General features: G+C 52.7%; 6 protein-coding genes across 6 annotated transcripts; 1 reads left to right on the top strand and 5 right to left on the bottom strand.

The window, feature by feature from the left end:
* Positions 1-365: 365 nt before the first annotated feature.
* BDV59DRAFT_43394 (protein kinase RIM15) lies at positions 366-6945 on the bottom strand. The gene is made up of 2 exons (XM_073696375.1): positions 6144-6945; positions 366-6090 (listed from the first exon to the last, which is right to left on the bottom strand). The coding sequence occupies exons 1-2, from the start codon at positions 6726-6728 to the stop codon at positions 472-474; spliced, it is 6204 nt and encodes a 2067-aa protein (XP_073547304.1). The 5' UTR covers positions 6729-6945; the 3' UTR covers positions 366-471.
* A 2205-nt stretch (positions 6946-9150) lies between these two features.
* On the bottom strand, positions 9151-9506 carry BDV59DRAFT_43391 (uncharacterized protein). The gene has a single exon (XM_073696374.1). The coding sequence runs from the start codon at positions 9392-9394 to the stop codon at positions 9197-9199; it is 198 nt and encodes a 65-aa protein (XP_073547303.1). The 5' UTR covers positions 9395-9506; the 3' UTR covers positions 9151-9196.
* Positions 9507-10017: 511 nt separating this feature from the next.
* On the bottom strand, positions 10018-12945 carry BDV59DRAFT_180136 (GMC family oxidoreductase). The gene is made up of 6 exons (XM_073690013.1): positions 12834-12945; positions 12663-12763; positions 12125-12583; positions 12037-12066; positions 11109-11982; positions 10018-11043 (listed from the first exon to the last, which is right to left on the bottom strand). The coding sequence occupies exons 2-6, from the start codon at positions 12734-12736 to the stop codon at positions 10534-10536; spliced, it is 1947 nt and encodes a 648-aa protein (XP_073547302.1). The 5' UTR covers positions 12737-12763; positions 12834-12945; the 3' UTR covers positions 10018-10533.
* Positions 12946-12948: 3 nt separating this feature from the next.
* On the top strand, positions 12949-13824 carry BDV59DRAFT_43349 (uncharacterized protein). Its single transcript, XM_073696373.1, has 2 exons — positions 12949-13312; positions 13378-13824. The coding sequence occupies exons 1-2, from the start codon at positions 13046-13048 to the stop codon at positions 13561-13563; spliced, it is 453 nt and encodes a 150-aa protein (XP_073547301.1). The 5' UTR covers positions 12949-13045; the 3' UTR covers positions 13564-13824.
* Positions 13688-15225, bottom strand: BDV59DRAFT_43342 (C-3 sterol dehydrogenase/C-4 decarboxylase). Its single transcript, XM_073696372.1, has 2 exons — positions 14559-15225; positions 13688-14489 (listed from the first exon to the last, which is right to left on the bottom strand). Exons 1-2 carry the CDS (start codon positions 15132-15134, stop codon positions 13827-13829), a joined length of 1239 nt encoding a protein of 412 aa, XP_073547300.1. The 5' UTR covers positions 15135-15225; the 3' UTR covers positions 13688-13826.
* Positions 15226-15367: 142 nt separating this feature from the next.
* Positions 15368-17561, bottom strand: BDV59DRAFT_180131 (ubiquitin-conjugating enzyme E2). Its single transcript, XM_073690012.1, has 7 exons — positions 17202-17561; positions 17021-17115; positions 16938-16959; positions 16775-16871; positions 16710-16721; positions 16485-16653; positions 15368-16425 (listed from the first exon to the last, which is right to left on the bottom strand). The coding sequence occupies exons 2-7, from the start codon at positions 17066-17068 to the stop codon at positions 15544-15546; spliced, it is 1230 nt and encodes a 409-aa protein (XP_073547299.1). The 5' UTR covers positions 17069-17115; positions 17202-17561; the 3' UTR covers positions 15368-15543.
* Between the last annotated feature and the right edge of the window lie 1528 nt (positions 17562-19089).

Below are 19089 nucleotides of genomic sequence, written 5' to 3'. Positions count from 1 at the left end.
CCATGCTGTCAACGTCACAATATTTTTGTCTTCTTTTTTCGCCTTTTTTTTTCTTTCCGCTTTTTGCTTTTTAGAAGGAGGCTCCGTCTCAGCCCCTCCTTGTTCCGGCGGCTTTTTTCACGGAGATATGGATCTCGTACATACACAATTTTGCCTCAGATGACGACAGTAGAACAGAACAGATTTCAAAGAAAATGGCGGAAGTGGTATAAAGGAATGGAAGAGCTCGATCAGCCTGGTCGAGACGAAAATGGATCATAAACAGCACACCTAACGCCCGCTCATCCTAACAAACAAAAGAAGACAAGAGAGATATGATAGAAGAAAACCAGAATGGGGAGGGATGGATGGATACACGAACAATGGACCAACTGATGTATCAACTCAAACAAGACCTTCTCAGGCGGATGACCTGCCCAACTCCCGAACAAGACAGAGGTCTATATTGTCGACAACCACAAAAGCACAGTTCTATTTTCCAGCTGGGCGCGGGGTAACCTCGGAGTCTAGGCCGAGGGACGGCGTATGTAGCGGTCGGGGCGTAGCTTCAGCGTCCAGCAGCGGGTCAGGATCATCATCGGCAGCTGAGTCCATCGAGCCTTTAGACACGTGGATGGACGGCGTGTTGGGACCACTCGGGGAGGCATCCATGAAGGCCGAGGGAGGAGTGACTGGGCCCATCTTGAGTGTCTCGGTGCTTCCGGCGGCGGCGTCTGTTGCGGCGTCATCGAGGGTTGCTGAAAATTGCAGTGGCTCCGCGGTCGACCCTCTGGGCATTGTTCTGGATTCGGACGGACATGGCGTATGTCTTGGGCTGTAGTCTTCCTCGAGCGAACCGGCAATGGCCTCCTCGGGAATATGAAGACCACGGAATCGGTCTTCGATCTCCGCGGTGCAATCGTCACTAGGGTCGCTGAGACCGTCGAAAGGACCGCTCCTGGCACGCTCCAATGCCTCCCGCTCTTTCTTGAGCAACTCCTCGCTGCCGCTGACGACGCTGCCACGACTGTTGGTTCTCATCATCTCGATCCCTAGCTTGGACCCAGGTCGGTGCGGCCGGTTCCTTGGACTATGCGTGCGTGACTGCAAGTTGCCAAGCTCCTCGTCTTCGTCATCGCCAGACTCGGAGCACTCGTAGCGTTTCTTCTCCAGAGACTCTTTCTTTGCTCGAATGGCCTCACTCGACCGCTGTTTCCGAGGCGTCAGCGTGCCGGAGGCGTTCATCGTCGGAGGGGCAGAAGCCGGATGCAGCAAGCTAGGCATTGGCGTTGCTGAGGAACTAGGGGATTTAGGAACAGACTCGGAGGATGCTTGGTTGGCAGGACCTTCTTCTGAGATGCCGAGCCCGGTCTTCTTGGGATCCCATTCTTCAGCGTGACGGCCCGCGACTACCGGAGGATCCTCAGTTTTCATCGGATCTATATCTCCGAAGTAGCTGCTTCCAATAGAGTCTTCACGGCTGGAACCTTGATATGAGCTCGAGGGCATCTGCATGAAGCCTGACGAGGCAGCAGAACTTGGACTATGCTCCGCCGGGCCAGGAGGAGTCTGACGAGACCCCGATGTTGGTACAGAGAGCGGCTGGGTTGGGTTATAGTCCTTCGGCGGAGGCTTCCATTGGCAGAATTTGCACAAGGCTTCGGTCAGTTTGGTGATAGTTGGGGGTTTCTCGATTAGGGAGTCGAAATGGTGTGTCTCCGGTAGATCCTTCAGATAGCCTGTTACTGCAATAATGGGAGTATGTCGATTAGCACTCCTTGTTTCCCGCACCATGCGCGCGACGTCTGCTCCATTGACCTGAGGTAGTTTAAACTCCGTCATGATAATATCAAATTGGACCTCGCTGAGCGCATATCGCATGGCTTCCGCACCGTTCACAGCAGTGATAGTTCGACAGCGGAGTTTCTCGAATAAGCGTTCCATCACGAGCCTGGAGACAGGGTGATCTTCACATATAAGCACATCGAGCGGCCGGAAGAAGGGCCCATCAGGGATGTTTATGTGTGAAAGACGCCTAGAACTCTGCCGCCGTCTCTGGACTTTCAGCAGCGCTTTGGTTCGTGGGTCTTCGTTATCTGATGACGAAGGCGAGATATCGAACAATTGACTGCGTCGTTTGTAGTGGCCAGCGGCGTATGATTCTTTCGCTAGTGATGAAGACAGATCACCGTCTTGCGAGCCGATAGTCTGCGATCGAGCACGTGTAGGGACACTCCCGTGACGCGGTGGTCCAGACGGTGTCTTGTCTGGTGAATGAGTAGCAGCCCGCGTGGTTTTTATGGGCGAGGATGCAGTAGAGCTGAACTTGAGACTCGCCATCCGGCTGGGCTCGCCGCCAGATGGTTGAAACGATCCGCTAGATTGATGAGAGTTCGCCGAAGAAGACCCAGAAGTCTTCCTGCGTTCATGGTTATGCTGGCCGGTGCTGAACTGGACAAGAAGCGGCGAAGAGGGTTGCGACGGACGACTTGGGGATGAGTTCGCTTGGCTCAAGCCCGACGGAGAAGACGGCCGATTATTGCCTTTGTTTTGAGACAAGGTCCGCTGTAATGACATTGGCAAAGGACTTCCTTCCAACGAAGGGTGACCCGTTGACGGCGTCGGCCCTTGCGCCTGTCCCTGGCCTTGCGGTTGACCTTGGACCTGATTTTGACCTTGGCTTTGGTTTTGTGTCGGGCCCTGTCCCCCTTGTCCCTGGTTCGACGGCGCCTGGTGAGGGGGAATCTGCCGTTGCTGTGCCTGCATGGCCTCTTGACGAAGCTTCTGGATGACATCTTTGTTTGCCTTTTCCAGCATTGGGAGATTTTTGAATGAGAAATTTCCAAAGTCGTCGGCAACTGAGGGTTCACTCAACCTCCGGCTACGAGATTCTCGGACATGGGGAGGGATATGTAAAGGCATCAAGGGCCGTTTTGTCGAGCTCTGTGACCGTACCTTGAACAAGGCATCATGGGGGCGATCAGGATACGGCCCCGTTGTCAACGGCTGTTGGGGAGGGTTGGCATCTTCCAGCTCTTCAGTGAAGGCTTGCAAGGTGGCACCACGAGCGTCAAAGTACTCGGTGTCTTCCGGGTTCTCAAGAGTCGGGACGAACTGCGCTTTGTCTTCCAGAAGGGTCTCCCAATTGATATCCGAGAACCAAGGGTGGCCTCGAATCTCACTCCCGCCATTTGGATACTTTTCATCGACATTGGCCCCAATGCGCTCCCGCGGATTGAGCGTCATGAGCTTATTCATCAGGTCGATAGCTTCAGAAGTTGCGAGCTCTTCAGGCTCATCGGGCCAGTTTATTCTTCGGTGGAGAATATTGTCGAACACTTCATCTGGGGTTGCCGCGTTGAAAGGCGGGTAGCCGAAAAGAAACTCGAACATAATACAGCCCAACGACCACCAATCGCTCATCTCATCTTGACCTACGCCGTTGATTGTTTCTGGTGCCAGATAGTCCGGAGTGCCCACGAAACGTCGATTATGATCTTCAGGGTCAAAAAGGGCCATCAACGGAGGCATCATGGCTTGCTGTGGCGGTGTTCCATATGACATCGAGTTGCTATGCGTCGGCTGGAGCGGGTAAAGACGAGGGGATTCGCCTGCCTCGCTTTGTCCCTCTTCTTCGTGCGGGCCCGCGGAAGAGGGAACGGAGACCGGAAATGAGCTCTGACTTTCATTCCCCTCGTTGAGAGACAACGTTCGGAAGATGGCGTTCAAGTTGTCGCTGCCTCCACTATCACTACGGTATCCTGACGCCCGACGCGATGTTTGCCTGCTAAGGCCGCTCTGGCTCAAGCTAAAGTAGGACGGCTGGGGCATGCTTCCAGCCGTCTCCGGTGTAATTACCGGGGTAGACCCGGGCGAACCGCTTCCCTGAAAATCGAATGAGGCCGATCTAGATGAAGTAATAGATGTTGCACGAGGGAAAGGACCTTGCTTGAGGAGATCGGGCGCAGGCTCGTTCATGCTTTTCAGGACCCGTTTTTGTCGTCCGACCAGTCCCATGCGAGACAGACCAAAGTCGGTCAGTTTGAGATGACCAGTTTGGTCAATGAGGAGGTTGTCTGGTTTGAGGTCACGATGGACGATCCCTCTACCATGGAGATGTTGCACGCCGAGGACTACTTCTGCAACATACTTCTTTGCCCAATCCTCGGGAAGTCCCCCCAAAACTTTGACAAGGGAAGCACAATCACCTCCATTCAGGTACTCCATTACGAGGTAGAGGTAATCCTTGCTGGAGAAGGTCCAGTAAAGTTTAGCAACAAAATTACTGTCCTCCTGCCACATCATGATTGCTCGCTCAGCTTTCACATTCGTGACCTGGTTTTTCGCAACCATGTCCGCCTTTTTGAGCACTTTTATAGCATAGTATTCACCAGTCGACTTCTTCTTCGATAGGTAAACGCTACCGAAAGCGCCTTTGCTTATGGGCTTAATGATCTCAAAATCCTTGATGGATGGCGGGACAGGTCGCGGTTGCGGCTGGCTTGCGGATGACAGATGGGGGGATACAGGAGGTCTCGCAGCTTCTGAAGACGTTGCGGATGACTGACGACGATGATGGCGGTAATGGTGAAGGGCTAGTTCGCTAGCATTTGTCGATGGTGATACAATAGGAGACGGTAGACTCTCTGCACCACTGGAAAGCCGGGGTTTGGGCATGCGCAATGGAGAATGAGGACCAGATATTCTGGCCGGGGAGTGCTGTCTTCGAGGGGAACTTGAGAGTCCCGGAAGAACCAGGCTCCTGCGATTCCTATCAACGCTGCGTTCGGAAGATGGTGAATCAGTTCGCACGCCTCCAGCGAGAGCGGAAGAAAGAACACTGCTATCACTGCAATCGCCTGGATCGATGTCAATGGACCCAAGACCCCGTCGAGAAGGCTGAGAGGTGCCGAGTACAGCAGCGGCACTCTTATGCGAACGCGGTGTCGGACACTCCATCGGGCTATTTGATCCCGTGGAAACAGCGACTGAGGACGATTTACCTTCCGATGAGTGGGGCGACTGGTACCGTTCGCTGGAGTTCCTCATGGACATCGTCAAAGCTGACACGGAGGGCGGTGGCGGTGGTAGTGTCGATTCGCGATTCTGTATCGGGCTAGGGTCCGCTGGAGGATCATTCTCGCTCGGGGGTGCTTCATCCTCCGAAGTGCTCGAATCACTCAACTGGCCAGCAGCAATGCGTTCGGCTTTACTCAGCGCGGCGGCGATACACTCTTCCACCAGAACGGTGTATTCAATGCGAATCCGTTCGGCATACTCGACAATCCTGCGATGACGAATGACCGCATCAACCTTGGCCCTCGAGACCTGCTCAGTATCGGTACAGAGGGCAGCTAGCCCTTGCTCCTGCTCCAACGTGTTAGAGCTAGGAGACTGCCACCCCAAGACCTGGGAAATGCGGGACTCCGACTGCGGAGACAGAGTTCGGAAATCATCTCCATTGTCTGCTCGTTTTTCCTTGATCACGGGCATGTTGATTTCCAAGGCGGTATCGCAAAGATCGAGGATCAATTCGACAACACGAGACAATGGCCGTCGCACGGCAAAAGATCGACCCCGAGCATGACCGAATCCCGACGCAGAATGATCCCGGGAGCGCGGTGGCGTGCCTGGAGCGGAGCTGGAATTGGAGACCGAGCCGGACGACGGCAATGAAGTAGTCGGAGAAGGTCCAATTGGTAGACCCTTGTACTCTGGCTGTGGGGTTGAGTTGAAGTTGGAATCGCCTAATATGAAAGGTCGGCCCTGCCTGGCTTCCAAGGCGTCCAGCACCTTTACTATCGCATGGCGGTGTTCATTGAGGTTTTCCTGTGCGATCTGGACATCCATCTCGGCCCGATGTTCCTGGAGACAAAGATCGGAGTGTTTTTCAAACCACCAGGGGGTGATCTGTCGCTCGCAAATGCGACACAAGACTGGGGTCGGGGCAGGATGCTTCGAGGGATCAGGTTCGTTCGCCGCAGCTTCAGCCAGGGTCGTCAAGTAGTTCGCCAATACCTCCGCTCCGACGCCGAGGGATTCGACCAGCAAGGGCGGCAGGTCGATCGTAACCTCTCGTGGTTCAGTAAACGGTCGCAACATCCACATGGTCTAAGATCATCTCGGTTAGTAAAATTTTCGACATGTCAAGGAGAAACACCCACATGGCCAGCACCCTCAGCTGTTCGGTCATACGCCATGATTCCCTGACCCTCCATATTCAGGACATCATGGTTGTACTCTGGCGATGGTTGCGACGGCTCCACCTCGCTGGGCACACCCTCTTCGCCTTGATGCTCGACCGGCTCTAGTTTGATTTCTTCGGACGGTCGGGGTTCGGGCGAGTACTTCAAGACGGAATCGGGACCCATCTCCAGCGCAAATCGAATGAACCGACTGCGCGAATCATCCTCCCTCATGGACTCGGTGGCATCGCGAAAGGCGTCCTTGTTTCCGACCAACAAATCTTCCACCATACGGCCTTCCACGGCCTCCGGGGCCGTTCCCACCACCTGTCTCCACGACGGGCTGACCCATTTGATGCGACCATCAAGATCCAGGTCGACAATCACATTCAGAGTCTGTTCCGCCGCCTCCTTCAAGTCTTCCCGTTCTTCCTGCATATCATCACTAAGGGGACGGTTCAAGGGGGAAAGAGTCGGGTCGAGAACCCGGGCCTCCTGCCTCAAAGCTGTAACGGCCGGGGGAGCGAGAAATTGACGGTTTGGCGTGACTGGAGTGCCCGCCATGCTGGCGAGGGTAAACCACCGGCGGTGGTGCGGACGACGATAAGGACTTCAGCAGAGATAAACGAGAACGCGGTCGATAGAAAGCGGAGAAGGACCGTCTGCCGGGCAGAGCGGATGCCCTGGAAGCGAGGCTATAGATTCATCCGCAGCATCAACTGGCCATGGCTTGAGAGGCGGAGGGAGAAAAGGAAGGACGTGGTCGAACAAGGACAGGGCCCTGAACGGAAATGGAAGAGACGTGTGGGAATCCCTTTCGAAGGAGTGGAAGGGCGAACGGACAGCGAGGGAATGGCGAGACAAGGGGACAAGAGGAAGGAGAGTTCAAACCAAAGAAGAAAAGAAAACAAAAGTAAAGAAAAGTAAAATCGAAGACCCCCGTGACCACGTACGGACCACGGAGAGGAAGAAGAAGAAGAAAGTGTAAGAGAGCGAAAGATGGTGGCCAAGCGGCTATGCGGGGAACGGCGCGACGGGCGAGGCGTCGACGCGAAATGGGGGGAGGTGAACGAAGAGCGAGGACGGACGGGACGAGGCCACGAAGGGGAGTGTCACCATGAAAGGCAGTGGATTGGGAAGAGAGACGAGAGAGAGGAAGAAGATGAAGCCGAAGAGGGAGTCGAAGTTGGAGTTGACGTTGAGATGGAAGTTGGACGAGAAGAGGAAGAGGGGAGGGGGAGGGAATCCGGCAGGCGGTCAGCACGTTCAATATATCATTCTCGTCCTATCATACTGCGGACGATCAACACACTCGAACATTTCCAGCTATCGATCTATACCTCAGGTAGGTATCTACATCTCAATAACATGATCAGTTCGTCCCTTCTCGACCACGCCACAAAACCCTCCATGGTTGCCAGCTACATTCCCAGTTCTCTCCAAAACCATGTGCTCCGATTCCACGGATTTCATCTGCAGTCCATCGATCCCTCTCATGCAACTCCTTCCAGCACTCCCCTCCCTGTGCCCCCTTTACTCGACCAATGACACTGGCTTGAGCCCACCCGCGGCCGTTTAAGATCTGTACGTGAACGGATCCAATCCCTGTCGGTAGTCTTTTCTCACACGGCTCGTTTCTCGGGACACCAATCTTTTGTTGATGGGGGAATTGTTATGATACTCCCTGATCTCACTTCCCTCTCCTCCATACTGCGTACCTCTCCATCTCTCGTCCCTCAAACGTCATCCTTGCGAGGGATGTCCGTTCCGAGCCACACGACCTTCCTCCCCGGACGTCACCACCATCAACCCGTCGTGGCGTCAAATCACTAGCCCTCTTCCTCTCCCGATCCTTCCATCGGTTTCGATCGGGTTTGGTTGGTTGCACGGCTATTGCAACTCAAGGGTGGATGGATTCGGATCAAGTCGAGCGACCTTGTCCCATCCCATCTACCCTTCTGTCTCTCGGGATTTTATTTCTCCCCCTAGTCTAGATGTATCGGCCGGGATCCGTGCGGTGGTGCAGCCAAAAGTACCCCCCCAGTTTTCTTCCGGTCGTACAAGGAAAAGAGTCATGGTGCCGGAGCCCGCGGGAATGTCACCGCCCGGCTGGTCTCAAAACTGTGGTCGACGCAGCTGCTGATCGACTCAGCCGTCCCATGGAACCTGCTTCTTCAGAGCCAGAACTCCACCGGCTCACTTGACCTTCCAGGTTCCACTCTCCCCCATATCATCATTGATCTAACTTCTATGCCCGTTCAGACAATTTTTCATCTCTCAATCGTACTGTAGATTCTTCTGGTCTCATCGCGTCCCAATGCATCTGGCGAAACAGATGGGACGATGACCCTGTTGTGCATTCTTCCCTTGCTAGTCATGCAACCCCGTCTGGGCAATGTGCCTCCATCCACAATGGCTGCAGTAACGAATAGCCAAAATCCATGACTAAAACGAATCAGCTAAAATGGACGCGTCTCCTGCACATCCTTTGATAACACTGCAGATTAAAGTCAGTCATCCGACACCAAGAACCGATGCGAAGAATCGTTGAGCATCGAATATCTGCGGGGTAGAAAGGTGGGGAGGCCAGACATTGGCCGACGGTCTATAGCATCTGGTATTATCATGATCCTGAGGCCATATCTCCTGGCGATATTAATAGCGTCGTCACTGAGTCTCAAGGGCAGACCCAATGATCAGCCAGGAGATCGTCTCACTCCCTTCCTTTGCCATTCCTCCCCATCGCGTACCCCATCTGCATCCTGCCCTCCAGCCAACAGAAGAGCGCTCTCTTTGGTTGTCTCCCACAGCGCTTGTCCTCAAAATTGAGTCTTCTTCTCATCCCCGCTCCGACCCCATCATACTGACGCTCGTCAATCCCGTAGTGGGTCATTTTCACCCGTCTCTTGTCGAAAATCCGGGGTACCGGTACATAGCATGATAGTGTCGGATAGAAAACTCTACAACTACCGACAGACTATAGCCTCTCTACCATCAGTGGAATTCCAGCGTATACGTCTGTGCTGCGGGAGCTACCTATCTGCAATTGGCCCTCCCCAGCACAATGTCGCGTCCCCTCCTAGTATCGTATAGCAAAGAGTAGAAACCAAGATGAAAGTCTGAATCCAAGACAGAAAGTGTACCCCGAACATCGTACGCAAAACGGTGTATACGACTCCACCCTCCATGTCGCTCTCTCCACACCCAGTCAAAACGGCCATGTCCATCATTGCCCACGCTGGAATTGGATCGGCCTTTGTTTGCGGAGAGCGGTGATCATGTCCATCTAGATACGAAGTGCATTATGGGATGGGACGGATCTGCCACCACTCCTCTTCAGCCAGCAGTCGACAGCTGCTTTCCGTGCAACTCTGGTTTCTCGACGAACGCGGGTTCATCATCTGACAGCATTCGCATGTACTCCGTGCATCTGCACTCTACAGGCGGCCCGCCGAATGCTGGAACCCTCGCTCGTACTTGACCTCTCCGATCAGGCTAGCGCGTCAATGCACCAGAGTGGAAATCCAGACCCACGGCGTCCACAGTTCAATCACATTCCATCTGCAGTTGCAACCTGCCCATCCCGAGCCCCGAACAGGCGAGAAGCGCGACACCAAATCTGGAGAGGCCAGGCTCTGCGTACAATTCCTGTCACGCTGGAAGTCTGACGAATCGGCCAGGATCGGGACGTAGATTTACCTTTCGGCCCACCATAAATTCCTCGCGGGGATCACTTTCTTGCTTGCGAGGCTCAAAATCGTTCCATGTGCTTCAGGGCTGTAGTCTTGAATGTGAGCTCCTGCCTCTCTTGGGGGTTTGTGCAGGCTGTTGCCGTGCTAGGTGCAGCTAGCCTCCTCCGTCATAGCTGGTCATCCAGCCCTTGTTCTTAAGACTCCACCCAAGTCCCAATGGTTACACCCTAGCAATTGGCGTTTCAGAAGCCGAGTTTTCATCCAACGTGGCTCTCGAATCCATGTAGGGCGGAACAACAAACCCTGTAATATCAAATGTAGTCCAGCCTGCACTTGTTGTCACTACTAAACCGGTTGGTGTGGAACGATGCGAAAGATATCGTATGAGATATGTTCTATCAGCTACGCCACTGTGGATCTCGAGGCACAAGTAACTGATACATGCAATGTGATAAGCAACTTTCAGCTCCGAAGAAGGTCAGCATCCACAATTCAACTAACAAAACGCCAAGAAAAAATACGCAAAAGAACTAGGTACGAGACCCATACAATGAATCCAAAGAACTAATCTAAGGCCTCCCAAACGACTCATTCGGCAAGTAGAATGTCGTCTGTAATCTTCTCAGCAAGCATATCTGCCACAGTCAGCCCTCCGATGATCAATAACTGGTGGGTATTCACATACAGATCGTTGATTGTGGATGACCAGGCGGTAGGAATGGGAATACGCTCGCATCTACCACTCTCAGCCCAGAGACTCCAAATACCCTCCCCCGGTTATCCACCACAGCCATTGGGTCATCCTGCACGCCCATTTTGCATGTACAAGCTGGATGGTATAGAGTCATTGCCATGTCGCGTATGACATCGAGAATCTCTTCGTTAGTTTGGTAGTCGTTGCCTGGAAAGAATTCATCGCCAATAACAACAGGTCTCATGGCTTCGCTCTGAAATGCCTCACGGGCCCTCTTGAACGCGGCGACAGCTACCTCTTGATCCGTCTCTGTATCCAACCAGTTCAGGTTTATCTCAGGCAAATTGGATGTATCGGCGGAACGGATGGTAACATTGCCGCGCGATGTGGGTGCAGCAAGTACGACCGCGATAGAGGAATACTGTTTGCCGTCGTCCGGCTGTGAAAGAATGGGATTGGAGAAATTCCCGAGATATACATCAGCTGAAAAATACTAGAGAATATGCTCTATCAGCTTCGTGGACTTCAATAACGGAGTGTTCTGGACATGGTACGTACCTCAATCTCAGGCCAATCGCTTGTGAGCCAGGCCAAATCACTCTCTGTCTGGCTCGATAGATTCATCCTGGAGCTTGCAGGCAGTTTTTCAAACGCTAGGTAATCCGCCCCTGGGTTTGTGAAGCCCCCAGTGTGGGAGGTTACGTATTTGAATGCCTGCCTCAGTAGATATTTCCAATCGGTGGCCAGTCGGGTATGGGTTTCCAGTGCCACCTGATAAGTCGGCCCAAAAAAGACATGATCACACAGGTTTTGGCCGACTCCGGGGCGATCGACGACTACCTCTATATCATACTCTTCTAGCGTGGTTTTCGGGCCTATTCCAGATACCATTAAGATCTGGGGACTTTGGAACGCTCCCGCCGAAAGAATGACCTCTCTCTTGGCCTCGAGTTTATATTCCATGAATATGGACTGCACCTCGACGCCAATGGCCTGGTTCTGAGGCCCAAATAGTATTCGCTTCACCATTGTGTTCTTATACAGTGTGAGAAAAGGTATCCAAGAATTCCACAGAAAGGAGTCCGAACTGCTTCGTGTCTCGCGGGGAGGTTGGATCGTCAGCGGAGTAAACTGAAAGCCCAATATGGAGCCACTGCTAAACTCCTCTGTCTCGTTGAGGCCTATTGACTCAAGTCCTAATTTCATCCACGTGGAAAATGATGATGCAGAATTGGGATATGACACCTGCACTGGGCCCGATTCTTCATCGAAAGCATCCGCGTTATACCCGGCCGTGGCATTCTCAGCGCGAAGGGACTCATCAGGAGGCGTAAATCGAACTGTCCGTTTGTAAAACGGGAGCACTCGGTCAAACATGTAGCTCGGGTCATCGACAAGATCGGCCCATCGCTGCAAGGCTCCAACGTTTGGTCTATTACAGCCATAGTTAGGCTAACTTCATCAATGGACGGGTCATAGCACACACCTCTGATAAATCATGTAGTTTATTGCCGATCTGCCAACAAACGAAGCAGTCAGTTCATGGACGTATCATACTCCTTAGGGCCTCGTACGATCCACCTAAGCATTTTCCTCTCGCGAAGTGTATATCACGGTGATTGACACCAGGGACATCCTTCGCCACGAACCCCCAGTCAACGGGAGTATGTGTGTCTGGATCCGCCCCTGCCCCGACGGCGCTTGCTACTGGTATCTTCATGATTGGGAACTTGATTTCGTAGAAATCGCCGGCTTCCACAAGCGCTACGCTGTGCTTTGCCTCGGCCAGGCGTGCAGCAATAGTGACACCGGCAGTACCGCCGCCAACCACGATATAGTCGAAGGACGCTTTCACGCCAGAGCTGCCATACTGAATGCTGGCGAGATTCCAGGTCGAGTTATCGGTGTTGGGTTCCGCGTTGTCCCATGTAAGCGCTCGTAACATCGTTAACAACCAACAAAACACATGGGGTTGAGACTCGCAGAACATCAATGGAGACCACATAACTCTGTCTTGCCCTAACCAGGGGGTTCTAAAAGAGATAGTTAGGTTCGGAAGACATGCATTTGCTTGCATATGCTAGGAGATAAACCAAAGAATCGATAACTGACGGGATGCAAAGGAAGACATCTGCGAAGGATTTAGAAGCAGATAGAGCGTGACGTCTCCTAGGCTCTTTCCTCATTTGGAAGATTCAAATTGCTGAAAGGATCTAGTACTGATAAGCCAGGTCCCTGGGAGTCATTCTTTCTGCAGGAGGAGATATAGACCAAGTGACATACATACGTCTGGCACAAGACGACATGTTGAGCTCCGCGTTTGCCCTGCGTCTTAGTGAAGATGGGTGCCCAACAAACGCTGAGGCAGCAAACGACACCAAATGTATAAAAGTCATGACCTGCTTATTATTTGACTGACATTCAATACCATATTTCCACTATCTTCCGCACTTCTTACCTATCTGACCCATTCCTGTACCCCCTCAACCATCAGAATGCCCCCACGGGGTTTCTTCGATGCGTTCCCCGATTTCGAAGTCGACCCCAACATTCCCATCAGCGAGGAGTTCAAGCGACTGGCACGCAAAAGACAATGGAAGCAGGGTTCCAAAATCTGGAGGAAAATGTGGAATCGATTCATCAATCTGGAGTATGACCGGTACTTCGGAGGCAGCACGCCAGCGGGCTTGGAAGGTTGGCGACAGCTATGCGACGAGCTGGACTTGGAAGGGCCTTTCTCTTCTATCACGCATTGTAAAAAGGTAAGTTGGTTCGCTTCCTCCCAAAATTTTGTCACATATGATCCTCAGAAAACACGTCTGCGCAGGCATTGTGCAGAGTCCACGTCAACATCGTGGATCTGGTCGAAGGTCGCCAAACTGGGCAGAAACCTAGAACATTTCCCACTGTCGGCGCTCTCGCAAGATATACCCATGAGACGCAGAGGTTTTTTAACAGGAATTCCGCTAAGCAAGACAAGATACTCAGGGTTTTGCTGAGGAAACTGCTTTGAGGGGGTTAGGGAATACGTCTTGTGCGATTCGAAGCATGTCCAGCTGGAGAGTTTGCCCATCTTCACTTTTGGATTCTTCGCATCTTTTCTCATCTCTCTTTATTATGAAGTAACTGACCACTATGGGCCTCGATTATGACGAACCCGCAGAGTTCATCCTAAATTCATGCAATAAGTATGGACAAACAGTATCAAACAAAATGAGAAATCGACGGGAAAATTACGTATAGTACATCGACGTGTGGCCTCAAAAATTTCCCTCTTCAGAGGCCCTTCTTTTCAGAAGACAGACGTTCGCGTTCCAAAACGTATCCCACTGCACGAGCCAGACCCTCATCCACCGGCACAATGGGGTCATACCCAAGGCGGTACCTCGCCTTGTCTGACGAGTAGTAACGGGTCATGCAAGAGTACCGGACCATGCGCTGGGTCAGCCGGGGCGTCTTCCCAAAGAGCCCCATTACCGTCTCGAGGATTCCACCGACGGTGCCCAGGATACCCTCAGGGAGCTGCCACACCTGATGAGGCTCAACGACCTTGCCGGTCAGCGCCCATGCGGCGCGGGTCATGTCCCAGAAGTACACCGGAGAGTTGTTGGTGATGTTGAAGGCTTCTCCATCGACGCGCTCGTGGTCGAGGGGCTCGCTTTGGCCCGCAGAGTAGCGGGCCTGGGTGGCGAGCAGGCGGAATGCAGCTAGGACATGTGCGTAGGCAATGTTCCCTACATAGGTGAAATCAAACAGGTTGTTGTTCTCGCCGAGCTGCATGCGGAGGACGGTCGGGGAGGCCTTGGCGGAGTGTTCCAGGATTTTGAACGTGAAGGTCGTGTCCTTTTCACCGTAGATGCCGGCCGGCCGGAGGGCGCAGGTCACCATGGAAGAGGGAGAGGTGCGGTTGTACTTCAAGACCAGCTCTTCGGCGTCCGCCTAGACACAGTTGTCTGTTAGCATCGGCCGAGCGTCGCCGCGAGCCGGGGTAGACACGGCACAACATACCTTGGTCTCCGAATAGTATTCCAGCTGCTGCCGGCCCCTGATGTAGGGCCATTCCTCGTCGACATTGATCAGGTCGCTCTGGGTGTCGTGCACCACGGAGCTCGAGCTTGTGTACACAAAAGCCTTGCACTTTCCGCCCCAGTCTCCGCGCGCGCCCCCGGCGACCTCCAGAAGCGTCTGGGTTCCGTCCACGTTCACCTTGCGCAGCAATTCCTTGTTTCCTTCCAACACATTGGGGGTGGCAGTATGGATGACGACGTCGGGCTTGACTTTGCGGAGGACAGCGAGCATGTCCTCCGCGGACGTGATGTCGCCATCGTAGTACTCGGCTCCGGGTAAGCGATTGTTAGCGGTGCGCAGGTCGACCACGGACACTCGGGCGACGCAGCGAGGGAAGCGACCAGACAATTTCGGATAATCGAACCGCGCATCCCCTTGCGGTTTCGGGAGCGCGACACTGGGGTCGGATTCGGAGGGGAAGTTGAGCAACTGATCGACAATATGCCAGCCCAAGAATCCACAACCACCAACCACCAGGACATTGCCCAGTTCGACAGTAGGGCGTTTGGTAGCCATCTCGACGTATGAGGAATGAGAATTGATTAGGGAAAACGAGGGGATGGAGAGAATGGTGGTGGTGGTGGAGACGAGGGACAGTGGAACAAATTATCCGCAGAGGACAGAGAGGAAGTTCGGGAGCGGCGAGACTGACTAACTGACTTGGGACAGTCTGGGGCCGCCTCGGGCCCACTATTACTATACGGGGTAGTAGATGCTAAGAGACATTATGAACCCCAATGTAATACATACGTTGCTCAATTTAAGATCATTATCCCTATTTGCATGAAGGGTGCGTCAGTCTGACGCTCCATAAAAAGAAACTGAAACTCCTGGACTCCCCATTCTGATGCCACTCCTGTACCAGACGAGACAAGCGCGAATGATGATCCAATTCGCCGTGCTTAATGATACGATACGATAACCCTCAGTCCCAGGCCATGGCGATCGACTGTCTTAATCGCCGAGAGTACATTTTCCGGTCCTCCGGAGTGCCCCAGAACAATTTGGATGCTTCGAGGTTGACAGTCGTTCGCGGGTCGTAAGGCGGGGACTCCTTATCAATTGCCGCAACGATGGCCTCGATGTGATGTCGCATATCGTCAGCCCGATGTGGGATGTAACAGACGACACCCTCTTTCGAGACCCGGACGTGAAAGACGGGCGGGTCCATGAAGACACGAGGCTGCTCTTCTGGGAACCGGGGACTAACGTAGATTTTCAGCCGGAAAATGCCGCCATCAAGGTGCGACATGGGTCGCCCGAAATAGGTGACTTCCCAAAGGAATGGGTTGTCGTTGGCAAGCTCCAGGGAAATGCTATAATTCTTCTGATCCTTGAGATCCTGGACAATCTGCTGATACTGGTGTTGCAGATTCACAGCAATCCTCAGCTCCTGTTTCTTGGCTTCCAGTCCCTCCGCTACCCATTCTTTCGTTTCACTCATGATCTTGTCCTTGACGACATGTAAGCGCCGGCGTAACTCGGGGTAGTCAAAGTGGCCGTCCATGGTGTTTCCGGGGCTTTCAAAGGGCATCCTCTTGAACCAGCGCTGGGGCGGGTTTTTGGGCCCCTCGGTATCGATGGCCTGCAGGTAGGATTCAAAGTACCAGAGCAACCGTCGCTTGCGGAGATCTATAAAGGCGTCACAGGTTGACTCGGAATTGTCGTGAATTGGCAGGTCTTCTTCTTCCTCCTCTTCTTCTTCTTCTTCTTCCACCATTGGTGACACGTCTCCGGCCGTACCCAACATGCCAAAGGAAGACTCCAGTGGTTCAATAACTGCTAGCCTGAGAGACTCGTGTTGTATCTTCATGTCCAATAAAACAGCGTCAGTCTGAGCGGTATCAGTATAGAAATCGAGGTCACCTTTTCAACATAATTCTTCATGTCCTGGAGATCCATATCAGACGCTCGGTCCTCATAACCCGGCTCGTTTTTGTACGGGTTGTTGGACATCAAACTCTGTATGGACAGCAGGGTGGATTCGAGGCCCTGTGCTGAGGACCACTCCTCCCCACGACGAGATTGCCAGGTGCTAGATTATTGGGTAATTAGTTCGGCGTCCGTTATGAAAGCTAGCGTGGATATTACCCAAGGATAGACCTAAGGTAGTCTTCATTAGCCTCCATCCGTTATTCGTGGTCATTGAAGCTTACAAGCAGACCCGGCCCGAAGCATAGATATTGGGATTGAAACGACATCGTCCTTTGTTGGTTGTCTTGGCCACGACGGTTGGGGGGTTTGCGGGATAACCTTGGAGTTGGAGATCAGATTCGTGATACATAGTCGACCAGCATGGATGTGGGAGATTGAACTTACCATTCCCGAAACTGAATGAGAACTACAAGCCAGGTATTCTGAATTGGGCTCAAACCTTTATACAAACACGTGGGGAAACGTACCTCGAAAAAGGCGAACTGGTAGGGTGTCTCCGGGGGACCGAGAATCATCGCGCGGACGTGTCGAAAGTCATCTTCTCTGAAGTCAATCGCAAGAGCTGTGGCTCCCGATTAACGGGGCATATCACATCAGTATGGCTCCCCTTGCAACATGAAAGCTGCATATCAAAAAAGCAGCACTTACAGATGTCTGAGCTCTGTTGGAGCTGTTTGACTTCCTGGTGTCCCGGAGAGGTGGTCAGTCCAGGACCCAATTAAGCAGCCAGACGAGCGAATGGAGGATGAATTACCCTGGCGATGCGAAGGATGCCTTGATCAGACATCCTGACCGTGTGGAGAAGGAATGGCAGAATGTGACGTGTAGGAGGGAAGTGGTGAGGGGGAGCAGTGTTTATGTGGTCATCGATCGTTAAGCTTATCCGTCAGCGGGGAAAGTGACAGCTCGGGAATGTTTTCCAGGAAGAATTGAGGCTGAGGGGTATCTGATCCTTTGCCGATGTGTGCTAATTTAGGATATGACCTGAGATGATGCGAAAGATCTATAGGGCGTACGAAAGAGGCCAGGACAGTTGCACAGGATGGGTGAAGCCTTCCTAATGATTTTTCCAGCATTATTCCTCAGTACCACGAAAAGGAATTGGATACGTGGCATAGAATTTATTGAACCTGGACATTCTATAGTTAATTTTGGGGAGATCATTAAGATATCTAAAAGTGAATTTTTAGTTTTTGAGCGTATATTCTCGCTAGTGTGATTCCATTCAGGAATATATATTGTCGGAGCTTACACCAAACTACCGAGTACCTAGACTACAGAATCAAGTCAACATACTTCAACATACTCAATCACCTGGTACCACCTATTTTCTGTAATGTTGCAAAACACATTATGCACCTAGGTATATCGTGTCTTCAGGTTGAACGCAGAAGATGCCTACATGATGGGACCCCTGGTTGACCGCCTGCTGCATGTGGAGGTTGAAAGATGCTTGATCGGGAATGGCGTTGGGTGGATCCCGTTTCACTCCTTCATTTGGTTTAGTGAAAGGTTCCTGCTGTTATTATTATCTTTCGACGGGATGGAAACCATGGTAAGTCATCGAGGTTGAGGAGCTGGTCCACTCGAGAGAAGACATGGCTTACGAGGACTGTCGAGGATGCCAAAAATAAATCCACGAGATGGAGGAAACAGGCGGCGGGACTCCGCAAAGGCATTCTATGTACGGAATAGTACTAACTTCTGTAGGTATCATCCTGCAAACAGGTCCACATCTCCATCGCACACGATAACCCCGAGTAAGAGTAAACGAGGGAAAGTTGAGAGGGGAGGAAATCCTCAGAGACTCACTACTACTGCTGCTGCGTACATCCACCGACCAACCACCATGACTACAGGACGGAGTGGCTGGGAATCGGGAGTGGGGACTGGGAATAATCATCGACGAGCGTCTATCTAAAAATTCACTGGCATTCTAACCCAGCTAGGCAGTAGGCGGTCCATCCCCGAGAAAGGAAGTCTGGCTTTCTGCCGGAACTAATCGGGGTTGATTTGTACTCCGACGAGCAATAACCAGTCCATTTCCCTTCCTCATCCATATCTGGGGACTGCAAGAAAGATTCAGACCAAAGAAACGCCCGCATACCTCACCTCCCCCCTTCTGGGAGGTATGATTCTGGCATACTTTGATACCCTGTCAGCGGCGCGGTTGACATTCATTCCCCCTGCCATGGGGTTCCCAGTTCAGTAATGCGTACACAAGAAAGTCCTCCCGGGGAGGCGGTCTTCCAGGCGGTGAGCCTCTTCACGTGACATACTCTAGCGGTTAACCAGCAAACATGAAGCAGCATAGGGGGGGGGGGGGGGGGGGGGTGGGGGGGAGCCACAGAGTGACAACCGCCCGTCACTTCTCCCACTTCTCCCAGATCACCCATCTCCTTCACCTCACCTGTCGCTATCCTAACCCGTTCTCTCGGCCTCATTTCTCTCGGTTGCCAGACTCCACCTCTTTCCCCCCTCTCCTACTGAGCCTTCGCGACCGAACCATCGCACATATTCTTCCGGGAATGGTGGT

This window comes from Aspergillus ambiguus, assembly GCF_047715705.1.
Source record: "Aspergillus ambiguus strain CBS 117.58 unplaced genomic scaffold BDV59scaffold_19, whole genome shotgun sequence".
NCBI lineage: Eukaryota > Fungi > Ascomycota > Eurotiomycetes > Eurotiales > Aspergillaceae > Aspergillus > Aspergillus ambiguus.
The sequence above is the reverse complement of the archived record's forward strand: the minus strand, read 5'-3'. Positions and strand labels throughout refer to the sequence as shown.